Source organism: Malania oleifera, chromosome 6 (genome assembly GCF_029873635.1).
Source record: "Malania oleifera isolate guangnan ecotype guangnan chromosome 6, ASM2987363v1, whole genome shotgun sequence".
NCBI classification, from domain to species: domain Eukaryota; kingdom Viridiplantae; phylum Streptophyta; class Magnoliopsida; order Santalales; family Ximeniaceae; genus Malania; species Malania oleifera.
The window spans coordinates 7094544-7109590 of NC_080422.1; the positions used below are offsets into that span (position 1 = coordinate 7094544).

General features: G+C 35.8%; 1 protein-coding gene across 1 annotated transcript; it reads right to left on the reverse strand.

The window, feature by feature from the left end:
- Positions 1-378: 378 nt before the first annotated feature.
- Positions 379-11326, reverse strand: LOC131158427 (ubiquitin-conjugating enzyme E2-17 kDa-like). The gene is made up of 5 exons (XM_058113288.1): positions 11043-11326; positions 10882-10966; positions 9448-9575; positions 1765-1869; positions 379-767 (listed from the first exon to the last, which is right to left on the reverse strand). The coding sequence occupies exons 2-5, from the start codon at positions 10949-10951 to the stop codon at positions 624-626; spliced, it is 447 nt and encodes a 148-aa protein (XP_057969271.1). The 5' UTR covers positions 10952-10966; positions 11043-11326; the 3' UTR covers positions 379-623.
- Between the last annotated feature and the right edge of the window lie 3721 nt (positions 11327-15047).

The window sequence follows — 15047 nt, forward strand, 5'->3', positions numbered from 1 at the left end:
ATCCTAATGGAAAAAACTACTGTTTTGAGGCATACAAAACAAAACTCCTATGGGAATCTAAATGCTGAGAATTGCCACCAACGCGAGTTCCACAAAATTCATTCACATTCCTCGTCCCAAACACGCAGCTTTATTGCCTTCCATCTCATATTCCCTTTTGTATCAAAAGAAAACAAAACCCTCACCTAGATGATCATACCACAACCATTTTTCCAGATGCACCTAAATTTGGCTACTTAAGAACATTCATCACCAATCAAGAGTCATTCTTCTCTTGAGATCATTCCCAAACAAGCCCTACGAGTTTGGCTAAAGGTTCATGTTCTCGACAACCAAAAGTATTATGTGTGCAAGCAAGGGGTGGGAAGAGCTAGGATATTTGAGAAGTAGCGTTTCATAGATCCAAAGATAAAATTCCCATACAAGCAAATTAAGAAAGCAGGAGAAGTGTTCCAAGGAGGGCAACACATTCAAACCTCTCCCCTTTTTTGATCTTTTTACAAAGGCAAGAGAGACAGGTCACACTTTCATTCATTTCATACATAAATTAGGGAAAAAAAGACCAAAGTCACAGGGAAAGGAGCCCTTCCTGTAACACACGCATATTATCACCAGAGCACACACTAACCCATTGCGTACTTCTGGGTCCAGCTCCTTGCCGTTGTCTCGTACTTGCTCCTGTCCGTCTTGTACATGTGGGCAATTTCTGGCACCAGAGGGTCGTCGGGATTTGGATCCGTCAACAGCGAACAGATTGAGAGCAGCACCTGCAAATATTATGAGACATGGTAATGGCTCATACTCAAATCAAAATAGTTAGGAATGAATATGGGAGATCTGAACCAAAGCATACTCTCTTTGGGATTAAAAAAAAAAAGATCACTGTCGAGTAAATTCAAGAGTGATTATCTGCCAAGCAAACATTTTCTCACCTATCAATTGGAAAGAAAATCCCGATCCTCACTCCCCCCACTTACATTCAGTTAACCAGAGCCCATCTAGTGCTATTTCCCCCCCTCAGTAATTTCAAAGTCATTTAGGCCCCCTTTCTTGTTATGAGTTTACATTTTCAATTTCCAACATTTCAAAAATATAGAAAAAATTCCACCTCATTTTCTAACAGTTATGTGGAGAACTTGAATGTTGTTCGAGTTTCCCATGTAAATGTTGAGAAACTTAAAAATGAAGTGGGTTTTATATTTCTTTACAAAATTGAAAACAGAAAATTAAATTGTTTCACAACTAAACAAGTCTTCAAAGTCTCACTTTTCTGGTCCAATCCCACTATTCACCTTTATTTCTAATAGCTTTCCACCACATCTAAACAATAACCCAATCTCACTTAACCAGCACCAACCTGGGTATATAACCCCAACAAGCCTCAACGTCAATCCAAGTTTCAAGATGAGGGTGAAGGAGTAGAATGTGATTTGGGTTTGGTTTCATGAAGTCAAAGAGTCCAGTCCGTATTGGATTCTTTGGCAATTGCTCAAGTTGACTGACCCAACCCACCCAAACTAACATGTCACATCACCAGTGGCAACAATGGAGAAAGGGAAGAGAAAATCTATTTAATCACTTATTCTCCCTTCTGGTGCATCTCTTTTTGAAGTTACAGAACCAACAAACCCCCCCCCCCCCTTCTCACAACCCATTTCTTTTCTTTTTTTTAAAGACGCACAAAAAAGTCTGAGTTTTGTTCAATGCAATGGTTGCTCGAAATGCAAAAGTAAGAAAGGTGTGTACAAACTGTACAACCACCACCTTGGATATGGTAAGGGCAGGGCTCCACTGCTCTTTCAAAATATCAAGGCAAATGCTACCATTGCTGTTGATATTAGGGTGAAAAACCTTTGTCCTGAATGCAACCTGTCATCCAAAGTGAAAAGGAAAACAAATCACTTCATATAAATTATTGGAGAAATTTCAGTGAACCAACGCCCCATCATGCAACCATAGAATAACTTGTATAAGTGAAAAACAAATGGTACCAAAATGCAAACATGGCCAAAAAGGAACAATCAAACGCAAGTGTATTTAGAATCTATGAGTTGACATGTCACATCCATTCAGCAAGCATCCATCCACAAAATTGCTTATCATTTTATGATAATCTAAAAGTCAAGTTATCAATGCTGAGTCTGCATATGTATTAGTTATATCTGAAAATTCTAGCAGTCATCATTACAACCCCCTCTCCATTCCCACAAGCCCCCCTTTTCTTTTTTCTCAAATGAAAAGAACTGTTTTAAGTTTTGATCGTCCCTAATAATCTAGATATAAATAATCATAAGGCAATAAATATTCAAGGTATCAGCAGACCCGACATCTGGTCCCCGAGGAAGGATCCACGGTCCACTATGGGCTGCTCTGTCAAAGCCCCATTGGCATGGCTTCCTGGGTGGATACGAGTATGACCTTCTGTGGTGATAACAAAATCAACAGTCAAACCACCATGTGTAATATTACCACCCACCCAATATGCACCATGTCATTTGCTCCACTAACACCATGATCCACCACCTCTATTTCCACCAAGCAGTCATCAAGAGCAGTTCCAGTATCAAAGCATTACAATCACATCTAAAAAATTTTCCACCACCAATAGTCCAACCTTTTTTCAACAATGCCTCCTCTACCTCACAAGCTCCTCAAAGATAAGGTTAGCTACATAAATCCAGGGAACTGTTGACTTAACAGCCTCCATGACAGCCTCCCCCTGCTCCCCAGTTACTAGATTGAGGGCTTCCATTATTATTATTGAAACTCCAGTCGATCAATCGCTCATGTATAACTTTTGGAATGTTTTCATATGCCATTTTGCTGCATCAAGAGCCATATCATGTATTACATTCCTAGCAACCCCTTTGCAAATTAAAAAATCATCACTACAGCTGACCAAACATGGTCTCACCATCCATACTGTCACCACTACATTCAACAGACTATACCATCAGAACACCATGACTACCAGCACCACTACTCACTAGCACTATCCTCACTAAAATCATTTTTCATAAGACCCTTAATAACATCATTACAAGCCTCTCTCTCTCTCTCTCTCTCTCTCTCTCATGCCATGTATACTTGAAGCTCTGGCAGACTTACAGCCATCACCATCACTGCAAGATATTATGCAAAACTCTGATACAAATTTACTGTAACCAACCACCTCCAGAACTTCTAAACATCATATGCACCTCTTCTGACGGTTTATCACTACCACAGAGATGATATGCCATTCTAAAAAAAAAAAAAAAAACTTAAACCATCTCTAGTACCTTCCATTTAAAACCACTACTGCAACAAAACAAACTTGTATCAACTTCAGCATCACAACACCAGCAGCAACCTCCTCCAATACTTTCTCCATCTCTACAACTTATTCTATGACAACCACCATTAACTATGATAGACATTCCATCAATACTAATTCAAAAGGCAAACTTAATATCAGCATAATTTCTTCCCAGGGTCCACAGATCTTCTCTCTATCTTGAGTCCATAGAACATCATAGAACCCAATTACCTTTGGAAAAAACCACAAGGGCTCAATGTGTAACTCTAACAAACCGCAACCCCCCCCCCTCGGGACCCAAAAAAGGGAAAAAAAATCAATAAATGGCATTCAACCTTCGTGCAATTACCACATAACTTTGAATAGAAATTTCAACTATTTGAACTGAAAATCCAAGATACTCCATAACCAACCAAGCATTTACGAACTTTAGCATAGCAACCTAACATATCTAGAGTGGAAGCACGAGCAAGAAAGTGAGAACTGCCATTTCGAAAATATGATATGGTTGTAAACATCAGATTTCATTGATAAAAGTTATAAAATAATGAAGAAGTAATAGAACAACCACGTAGTGCGACCAAAACATTAATAAAACAACACAGCTTACTTTCATGTGGTTTTGGAAGGAAATGAGCGTCATTGAATTCTAACTCACGACCTTTAATTATTACCTCCATCTCTATACCACTTTGCCTTCAGTGAGGCTGAGTCAAAATATGGCTCAACCATCATGAGGAAGCATCACAGCTCCCACTGCAAATACCTAATTACAGCAAGGCCCATGGTCAACTTATAGGCTTGTCCATTAAAGACCTCCTCAGCATTGGTTCTTAGCAGGTAAAGGCTCCCATGGTCACACTCAGGGAGGGTTTCTATGATTGGTCACCCTCTCCTATTCCTTTTGCTTTAAGGGGAGAAAAAAACATATACAGATGCTGCTTTTTGAAGTATGGATTTCAAGTCTTGGATTTAGATTTAAGTGGATTTGGAAAAATATCAATGCCGTCTATTACATCTTATCCAAATACAAGGCTTCTCCAAACACAGGGAGAGTGTATTTGGAATATTATCATTGTTTTGGAGTTATTTTTTTGTGTAATCACAAAAGATCCCTGAACATCAAGTCAGCAGCATAAGATCCATAGCATTCATATATCTAATCTGTTTAATTTACATAATATGCCATAAATATGTGTATATTAAATAGTATATGACAATAAGGTATAAATATAACAAATGTGTTTTGATTATCAAAAGACTACCGTCCAGCTTACTGGCATCAACAAGTCTTCTCGGAAATGTCCAAAGTTCAAGACTCAAACCTTGCCTTCACAAAGCCTTTTTTTTCAAAATGTTAAAAATATTCAGTCTCCCTAAGAATTCTTGAACTAAGAATTTCAGTACAGGAATTTATAGCAGATTGCAGATGTATGAGCATAAATCATGTGCCACTGTTCAACCCGTATGTGTATTAAGGATCTTAGATCTCCCACCACCACAATCACTAACTGTTACAGCAAAACTTTCTCCACAAATTTTACCTAGCGCAAGCCCTGGCATGCCAGCTGCAAAAAAGATTACTAATCCTCAACTTTTCAAGAATCCTTCATCAGTTAACTGTTACAGCAAAACATTCTTCACAATTTGTACCTAGCACAAGCCCTAGCAACAAATCAAACCACCACTAAACCAACCATTCCATCAACACTAATCCCCATTTACTGAAGAAATATAAGAATTCTAGTCAATTAAACAAGTCCTGAAATATTAGGTTCAGTTCAACACCAAGTCCCGTAATATTAAATCATAATTTTTTATAGAAAAAAATTCATTAACAGAGAAGAAGAAAACACCAAGGGGGTGAGAAATCCGCACATTACCAAAGCAAAACAAAAAAAAAAAACTACTAAAAATGGGGAAACAAAAAACTAAGCTAAGAGGGCCAATCAATCCTGCTGAACATCAAAGAGGCTGTACTAACAGAACATCCAAAGGCAAACACCCACAATGATGCCACAAAAACAACCCTATCCAAAATAAGATCCATAGATGAAGCACAATCATGAAAAATCCAATCATTCCTCTCCAAACAAATAGCACAAACAGCGGCAAAGACAGTCTGCAAACAAACCTTCACCTTCTTCTGTTTACCAGATCCAACAAGCCAACCAACAGGAAATAAAACATTTGGACAAAAATAATTTTATCAAAATAAGAACATTTCATACTTCGCTAATTTTAGTTGTTTTGATTTTCCATCTCTTTTTAATAGATAAAAGCAAGAAAACAATTAACTATGCCTTTGGCACATTGATTCATCTCCTGGACCCCACATGAGAGGCCAGTGTTAGAATCCCCAAAAAGGAGTTTGTTGGGGAGGAGAGGTTTTAATGGTAGAGAATTGTAGTTTGGATCCATTTCTTTTATAAAGCAAATGAAGAATATTATTCATAGATTAAGAGTTTGCAACCAGGAGAATAAGACATATCCTTAGAAAAAGCTGGAAAAAATCCAACCAAAAACAGAGACAAAAACTAAAAAGAATGAATGAAACCAATACAATCTAAGAATCAAGCAAATACTGCTAGTCGCACTGAATATCTGAAAAACTCAAACCCCCTAAAATTCTCATGACCCACACACCAAAGAGAAGCTAGATAATGTATCTTCTCCCAAACCAGAAAATACAATGACTTATTCCCTGAAAAACTACATTCATCATGCTCCATCCACAGCCCCCAAAATATTGCAAAGAAGGCACATTTGCAGATCGTTGCCCTTTCCTTTTCCTTTTCTGCCAAAACCAACAAAAGAAACTGCCAGAAGTCCCACCATCTTTGAACTCACCCAAATTGTCCAAACAAACCAAATGATTTATTCCATACCCTCCAAGCATAATCACAATGTATAAATGTGAAGCAGATTATGTATAGTTAAAATAAAGTATACAAACATCTGGGGAGAAAGCCTTCAAAGGCCTCCTAATCTGCAGCAAGTTATTGTCATTAATTCTATCAAGCGCAACCAACCAATTAAAAGCCTTCACTTCATAAGGGACTTTGGCCTTCCAAATGGATTTACAGAGTGGAAAATAAGAATTAGATCTAATTAAAAATTCACTAAAATAATTGCAAGGATCCGAAGACCGAGACTGATGATCCACCTCTAAAGAAAAATGACAGTTATTCAACAAGACCATAAAAGAAGATGACCATATCTCTATCAATTTTTGTTCTAGGGAGCGGAAAAAAATAAAAAACAAAACATAAAACAAAAAAAGCAAGAAAACACTAAAAAGGCCAATGAAGCAAGACACATGAACAGGTAATGCACACAGAAAACAAGAACCACAAAATATGAGTCTACTAAGTCAATGAAGGCCTCTCTTACAGCTCAGACCTAGCCCCCCGACAAAAAAATAATTAAAATAAACAAATATCCTTCTACATATTTCTTCAATCGATACTATTCCCTTCAAATGTGTGCCAGTCTCACTACAACCACAGAGTCCATGTGCTGATATGCAGGATACTATCCCAAACAAGTCACTTTTTGCCCTATCTCCTCTCTCTCTATACACTGAACTCATAATCTTGATGCACACTTACACCCCCGTCATTCCCATGAAGGACTAAAAGAAGAATACAGAAGTAATTGATCATCTCTATTTCATAGTTACAATAGACTAATTTATCAAAACCTGCCCAATTATTTAAAGATAAAATCAAGGAGGACGACCACAAGGGTTTTCTGAGTTTCAAATACTTCAACAAGGGAACTCAGTCTTTCCAAATGTAGTGAAGAACATTATAATAATGAAAAACTCCATATGGCAGCCCCTGCTGGTGCATTTATGAACAATTTTTTCAACTCCTCATCGGATAGAACAAAATAACAAATTCTTTCAATGCCCAGTCAGCACTTTTCATAAAAAAGGATCTTTCCTCTTCTATTAATGCAATCCCCACATTAGCCTCCAAATTACTTGGTAGTTTGTACAAATATGGAAATCAACGAGAAAGCAAAGAGTTGCCAATCCTTTCATCTTAGTAAGAAGGAGATGATATCAACTCTACCTCCACCAAAACTTTACATGCTGCACACACTCTTCCCGACCTTTGCTAATACACTCCCAAGATGATAAACACGAGACATTCTCAAATGACAATATTCATCCGCTTCTAACCACCACAGGCAATCACCTTCATGTGTAATATTTTTCTAACATAGACAACCACATTCATTCACCTAGGAGAGCTTTTTTGAATCCACAAAAGAATCAATGCCCAAACCTCCTTTTTGGAATGGTGAAGGAATTGTAAACGATCTTAAAGGGGTACTTTGAACTTCTACTCCCCATATTTTTAATCACGATATTCCATTCAAATGAGCAGAAAGGAAGCTTAGGCGCAACGGTAAGATTGTCATCGTGTGACTTGGAGGTCACGGGTTCAAGATGTGGAAACAGCCTCTTGCAAAAATGCAAGGTAAGGCTACGTACTATAGACCCATTGTGGTAGCCCCTTCCCCAAACCCCACATATGTAGGAGCTTTGTGCACCAAGCTCCCCCCCTCCCCCCTTTTTTTTTTAATTCCATTCAAATGAGCATAAATTTTCCTTAGGATGCTTAGTAGACTTCCTAATATTATTGAGATGAAATTCTCAAGAAAAAGAACAAACTTTGAACATGCAGGGCAAAGCAATCCGATTTTGGTGTTAGAACAAATGAGACATGGCCCATGAGGCATCGGCTCATTACAACATGAAGCTGAGTAAAAGCAATTCAAAGTTGAATCCAATTTCATTTTAATTGCTAGTAATGAAAAAATAAGCTACATTCCCACTAATAGCATTGTTCACCTTCTGAACAACCTAAGAATGGTAAACCTAAGTTAGTTATGGTATAATTTATATGCTCTTCCTAACATGTCCCAAGCATGTTTGCTAAAATCGCGATCCCAACCATATCAGATCGTAGGATCATACGATAATCCTACTTCACCAAAGCGATCCTCATCAAAGTTGAATCACATATTGGTAGGATCAATAAGATTTGGATTGGATTGTGGTAGGATTGTATGACCAATCCATACATTATATTTAGAATTTTTTACCAAATTTCTTGCACATAGCTTGATGTCTATCTTGTATAACTTGCACGAGGAATGGACAACTTTGGAAGTGATTTAATATTAATAAATTTATGGAGTAAAAATTTGTCTTTAGATCGTTACTCATTAAGTGGTTAAAACTTCAAACGTCAATATCTAGGTTGAGGATATACATACATATATACATATATATGTTTTCCAATGCACTAATGCATTTGATGATAATAATGACAATGGTGACTATGGTATTATTAATGATGGGCTTGAGGAAGTCTTCCAGGATGATCTTGGCCACACTAATGAACCAAATAATGGCTTGAATGTTAAGACAAACATTAATGAGCTAGCTTAATATTTTGGCCACATATATTTATATTTAAATATTTCATTGACTACTGAGTAGTTGTTTAATTTGTGTTAAAAATTAGATTTTTTTCCCCTTTGTTCTGCAAGTATTTAATCTTTTTTCATTAGTAGATGGTTTGATTTGAGAATCAATAATTTGAACATGTGATCTCATTGTTACATGAAGGCTCTACCTCTACCATATAAGCTCCTAGTCATTTTCCTAGTCTTGCAAACTAACTAGATAATTCTTCAGGTTTATGGCATTTAAATCTATGAAAATAACATGTAAAATGCATTTTTTATATCTATTCTATATCAATAGGATAATCTTACAATCCCTGATTCAATCCTGCTAACCCTTCTGGCCATCACATGCAGGATCCCAACTTTAACAACCACAGCCCCACAATCCCACTCTTTTCACAAAATTAACATTATCAAATATCAACAGATATTTCTACTATTATTATCAAGTAATATGCCTTAATCTCAGGTACAACTGAAAATTTTACATTCAATTTCAAGTCCCACCAAGATTATGATGCTTCTATTCTCTTCACTAAAAAAGTACAATAAACTATTCACTAAAAGCAAGAATAGATACTTAGGATCAATAAGCAATTAAGTTAACATGAGAAATATATCAATTCATCCTACAAAAAAGTCGAGCAAAGTTGACCCAGTACCTTGGGTGGTTTAAATGGATAATCTGGTGGGAAATGAATGGTGACTAGAAACACTCCGCCCGCATATGGACTGTCTGGAGGACCCATAATCGTAGCTTGCCAATGAAACATATCTTCAGCAACCGGGCCTAAATATATTAACAAGAACAAATGCACATGAATCTGGCAAACCAGGAGAAGAATAAACTAAAATAAAAGGGCAGTCCAGTGCACAAAGCCCCCACGTATGCGAGGTCCGGGGAAGGGCCGGACCACAATGGGTTTATAGTACGCAGCCTTACCTTGCATTTTTGCAAGAGGCTGTTTCGACTCCTCGAACCCATGCCCTCCAGGTCACACAGGAGGACATGGGAGGACACAAAACACCAAAAAAAACATAAAAATGAGAGAAGAAATCAAGTTCAAGTCAGCGAGCCACACATATATGATACATCCCCTTCCTAGAAGGCTGTTGAATTGCAAATCATGTTATGCATCAAAACTTCCGCAAAATCAGAAGATAAGCAATATTCTAAATCTAATCTCGGTAATTAAAATTCCCAGATTGAGAAAATAAGAATGAAAGCCATCCAATGAAATTCGAATTGCATTACCATGAAACAACTAGACATGCTTGAGCCAAAAGAAAAGCCGATTAAATTGGAGTTTTAAATAAAGAATGTACGATAGACATCACAGTAGTGAAGATTTTGAAAAGATACAGCAAAATACATGTAATGGTTAAGATTAGAGAAAAAATCCTTTACCCCACATTTGGCATTATTTAGTTATTCACAGAAACTGAAAAATACACTCTTAGATGAGAAGCAATAGCCAAGAAGAACAGTTCTCAATTAACAAAAAGGATCCTTAAGATTTCAATCTCAATATGTTTCACTACAATTCTAAGAGGGACTTCATCCTTCCCCTTCAATTACATGTTTTCCAGACTGTAAAACTATTCCAAAGATACTTTTTCAATTAGCCCCATCACTCCATCAGAAAGCATACTTTTAAACGTCGCAGTTGATGATTTCAGAAACACAAAGGCTTAGTGGAAACAGATAAAACATAGCAGAGACGTTCTCTCTGTTTTTACTGCCACAAATCCGCACAAACACAACAATCTAGCGATCATAAAGACACCACTAATTTTTTATGCTTCGTAAAAATTTTCAGAACAAAATCGTGTGAGCAGGAAACTCAACAATAATTTTTGCCTAACTCAAACACGCAAATCAAAACTCCTTCAACAACAAAAAATTGGAAAAAAAAAAAAAAAAAAAAAAGCGCCGAAGAAATACACCCAAAAATGGAGAGAAACAAGCACAAATCGCACGGAATCTCATGAAACCCTAACCGACTGAGTACGCAAAAGCACTAAGAGAAATCAACAAATAATACAGCGGGAATAAACAAGCTAGAAGCGTACGGATCTCGAATCAAAAATGGTACCTGCGCTGCATGACGTAGGAGGATCCTTCTGAAGATCCTTGAGCTCTTTCAAGATCCGCTTCGAAGCCATCGCGAAATGAAATCCCTAGGTTTCCAAAATCCAAACCCTAGATCAGCCGCAGATTCACACACGCAGAGAGAGAGAGAGAGAGAGAGAATACCTGAGAGCGAGACCCTCCTCCTCTGGTTAGCGTTTGTAAAGAGGGAGAAATTTGCAGAAATTTGGAAGATGAATATATAATCGAAGCTCTCTGAGTCTCTCTCCCCGTCGCTCACAGGACGACGTCCGGGGTCTACTATATTGCGACTCGCGATATGATTGGTCCATCTTGCTGCGGACCCCATGTTTATTATTTATTTTTTATTTTATTTTCCATGGACGCGTTTTTACCGGCTGACAGGATGATGTTCTCTTCCGCCTCGATCAGCGGGACCTGGTCCCCAGGTCGTCCGGTGCGCCAGCTTCCATGTGATTATTCTCCCTCACAACCTATTTTCATTTTCATTAATTTTGCTAAATTATGTTAAAAAATATTTATCAATTATTTTATTATTTTTAAATTTTTTTAAAAAGGTAAAAATTTGTTAACCGTTTAATTACCTAAACGAAAAGCAGCTTAAGAATAATTTATAAGCACTAATTAATCCTATTTGTCAATTCAAATTTGAGTGAATGTTTTCTTTTTTTAAAAAGTTAATTACATAATGAGGTTATTTATTTTTTATAACATTCCAAACCTCATATCTTATTATTTTGAATTTTAAATTTAGAAGTTCCATATTTAAAAGTGAAAAGTTAAGAACTAAAGTTTAATTAAATTAAAACTTATTAACTAATATACGAGTGGTATATTAACTATTTGTCGAAACAAAAAGTTGAAATTTGAATTATATAATTATAAATTTTATCCAAATTAATCCACACGAATCAAATTCAAACCCTAGAATTGATACTTTTAATATAGTCTTATATTGGGTTTAGGATCATGAATTTTGGGTATTGAATTTAGGTCAATATAATCTTGTATTACATTTCATCTAAATCCATGCAAATTCAAATTTAAGACCTTTCTCAAATATATAATTAGTGCTTTTTGTTGCAGATGGATATAGAATTTCAAACATTCTATGTTTGGAGAGCTTTTAAATTTGGAGTTGTATTGGATATAGATAAGATGTAATATTAAATTATTTTAAAAGTTTTTAAAATTCATCCAAATCCAAATCTAAGATCCGAAATCTATACTCTCAAACACAACGTAAGAGATTATTTAAAGTCGGCTCTTCATTAAGGCTATTGAGCTACTTGCCTTGAGGCTCCCAAATTTTTTTTAATATAATAATATTAACATTATTTATGAAATTCACGTATTTGGTGGGTGGAGTGCACATGCAATGTAGTTAAAATTATTTGATATATCTAGAAAAATTAATTTTAAATAAAAAAAATAAATAAAATATTAAAAATCTCTAATTAAATCATTCGCTTAGGAGCCCATATTGTGAAAAGCCGCTCCTGGGATTATCTCAGTCCTTTTAAAAATAAAGGGAGGAATTATTTCAACAACCATTTCACAAAAAAAATTTAAGTTGTAATTGGCGTAATGATATATGTAGGTAAGTGTTTGACACTTCTTTTGGGCAAACAAAACCAAACAGACACAGAAAAAAAACCAAAAAAAAAAAACAGAGAGAGAGAGAGAACAAACCAAGAGAACAACAGCCTTTAGAAATAAAACAAAAGGAAAGGAAGCAAAGCTATAGAACAACATTCCCCTCCCATGTTTGCTCTGCAAGCTCCCTGAGCAAGATTGTGAGCCATTCTATTAGCAAGATTACACAAGATTTACATGCTTATTGAGAGAAATATTTTAATAGTTTGAGTGTTGAGATATTTATGTTTAATATTTTAAGTTTAATTTCTATGTTCAATATGAATTAAAGGCTTTACGAAAGAAAAGGAAAGAAAAGTTAGAAGTAAATCCATTTTTTATTGTATTTTTTTTTCTATATTAAATATTATTAAAAAATAAAAATTATTTTAATATGATAAAAAAAATTAGGTGTTAATGGTGTATGTAAATTTTGTAGCAAGTGGGTTTATTTGTTTGTTTACTGGTTGCATTTTGTTTAAGAAATGCATTAAAGAGGCTCTAATTAGAAAAAAAAAATCATCAAAACAAAGGCTAAGCAAGTGGAAATATGTAATTCATGGATATTTTCATTGGACCTAATTGAATTAAATATTGCAGATATTTTGAAAGGCTCGTTAAGAGTATGCTTTTTTCACTTCAAATCTAGGATGGTGCCTCAAATAGGAGTCATATTGTTCATCATAGGACCGTGATTTTTAGGGACTAACATGACGACTAAATAGAGTAGGACACAGATGAGACGCACACAAAGGTGACACTCTCTCTACTTGCCGCATTAGTCTGTGCATATTAAGGGTGGATGATGAGCAACAATTTCTTTCAACCTATGTTGTTGATCTCAAGTTCAAACTCTAAAGTATGATGAGATCGAGTAACAAAGGTGCAACTAAAGCCAAACCAAACCTAATTCCAAAGCTTTTGAAGCGCCTGAGTTGTCCTTAAGTGTGGACCTTAGTTATCTTGGTGATCCCTATTGGGCCTAGTGTGATTTTCCCCCAAAGTAGTAGCCCCTTCTCTTAAGCCTATTTTAATAAGAGTCTCTTCGACATATTTTGTCTTTATTATGGTATGCTAGCCTAAAATAACTTAACTTGCTCCTCCTTCAACACATAGTACCTTTATTATGATTAAGAGAAAAACTTAGTGGATGTCACATACGATTTACAACATACAAATCTCATTGTGTTGTGTTTGAATGTGTTTCATACAGACTTATTTACAAAAGAATATGTACGTCATTTACACAAAATGTTCATAAAAATATGTCCCTCTAGCATGAAAAAGTGTTAACATGGTTCAATAATAGGTCTTATATTCAAATTCTAGTAGTGGTTGGAAGGGTTATGAAATGGCAGATGGACTATCTTGTTGAGCTGTAATGGAAACGAAGCCTCAATAAGCTATATAGAGACAACCTTGATGAGCTATAGAGAGCCAGCTTTGATGAGCTGTAGATTGTCAGCTTTGATGTGTTGTAGTGTTGATGCTAATCCCAGACAATCACACCACAAGCAAAAATAAACAAGCAAAATGAACATCAAGAATTAATAAGGTTCAGTCCAAACTGACATACGTCTACAAAGCACACCAATCTTCACTAAAAATAGGGAGAAAATACAAGAGGAGGAGGAGGCAACTGCACTCCACTCAACTCAACTCACTCTTTCTCGCACCTCTCTCTCTCTCTCTCTCTCTCTCTCTCTCTCTCTCTCCGTCAACTCAATTACACTCACACTATATTTCACGCACACACATCTCTATTTATATAGATGGATGGGGATGGATATAAATCTCTCTCTCTCTCTTTCTTTCTCTCACCGTAAACTCAATTACACTCACACTATATTTCACGCACACACATCTCTATTTATATAGATGGATGGGGATGGATATAAATGAAAGATGGTAATGAGGTTCAATAAGGTGATTCAATAAGATGAGCTAAGATTAGCACCGATACTACAACACATCAAAATTGGCATTCTACTGCTCATCAAAGCTGGCTCTCTACAGCTCATCAAGGTTGTCTCTCTACAACTCATCAAGGCTCCGTTTTCATTACAGCTCAACATATCTTGCATTGTGTAGCCTAAGCCTAGTATAAATACCTAATCGACCAAGAATTAGTGCCATTTTGTTGATTAATTGGTTGCATCTAATCAAATAAAATGTTAAAATCAAGCGAAGGCTTAACTTTGAGATTCTATTTGGATTAAGGATTATATTTGACACAAAATAAAAATTAGAAGAAAATATATTTTTAGTGTAACTTTCTCCATATCAAATATCATTAAAAATAAAAATTTACTCTAATACAACTAATTAAGAAAAATCAAATGTTAGCTATACATAAATTTGTAATCATTGGATTTATTTCATTACATGGTTGCTTTTTCTGCAATAAATATATTGGAGAGGCTTTAGTTAGAAAAAGTCTAACAAAAAAAGGCTAAACAAGGTGGAATCATGTAATTCATGGAGATTCTCACTAACCAAATTGAATATTGATGG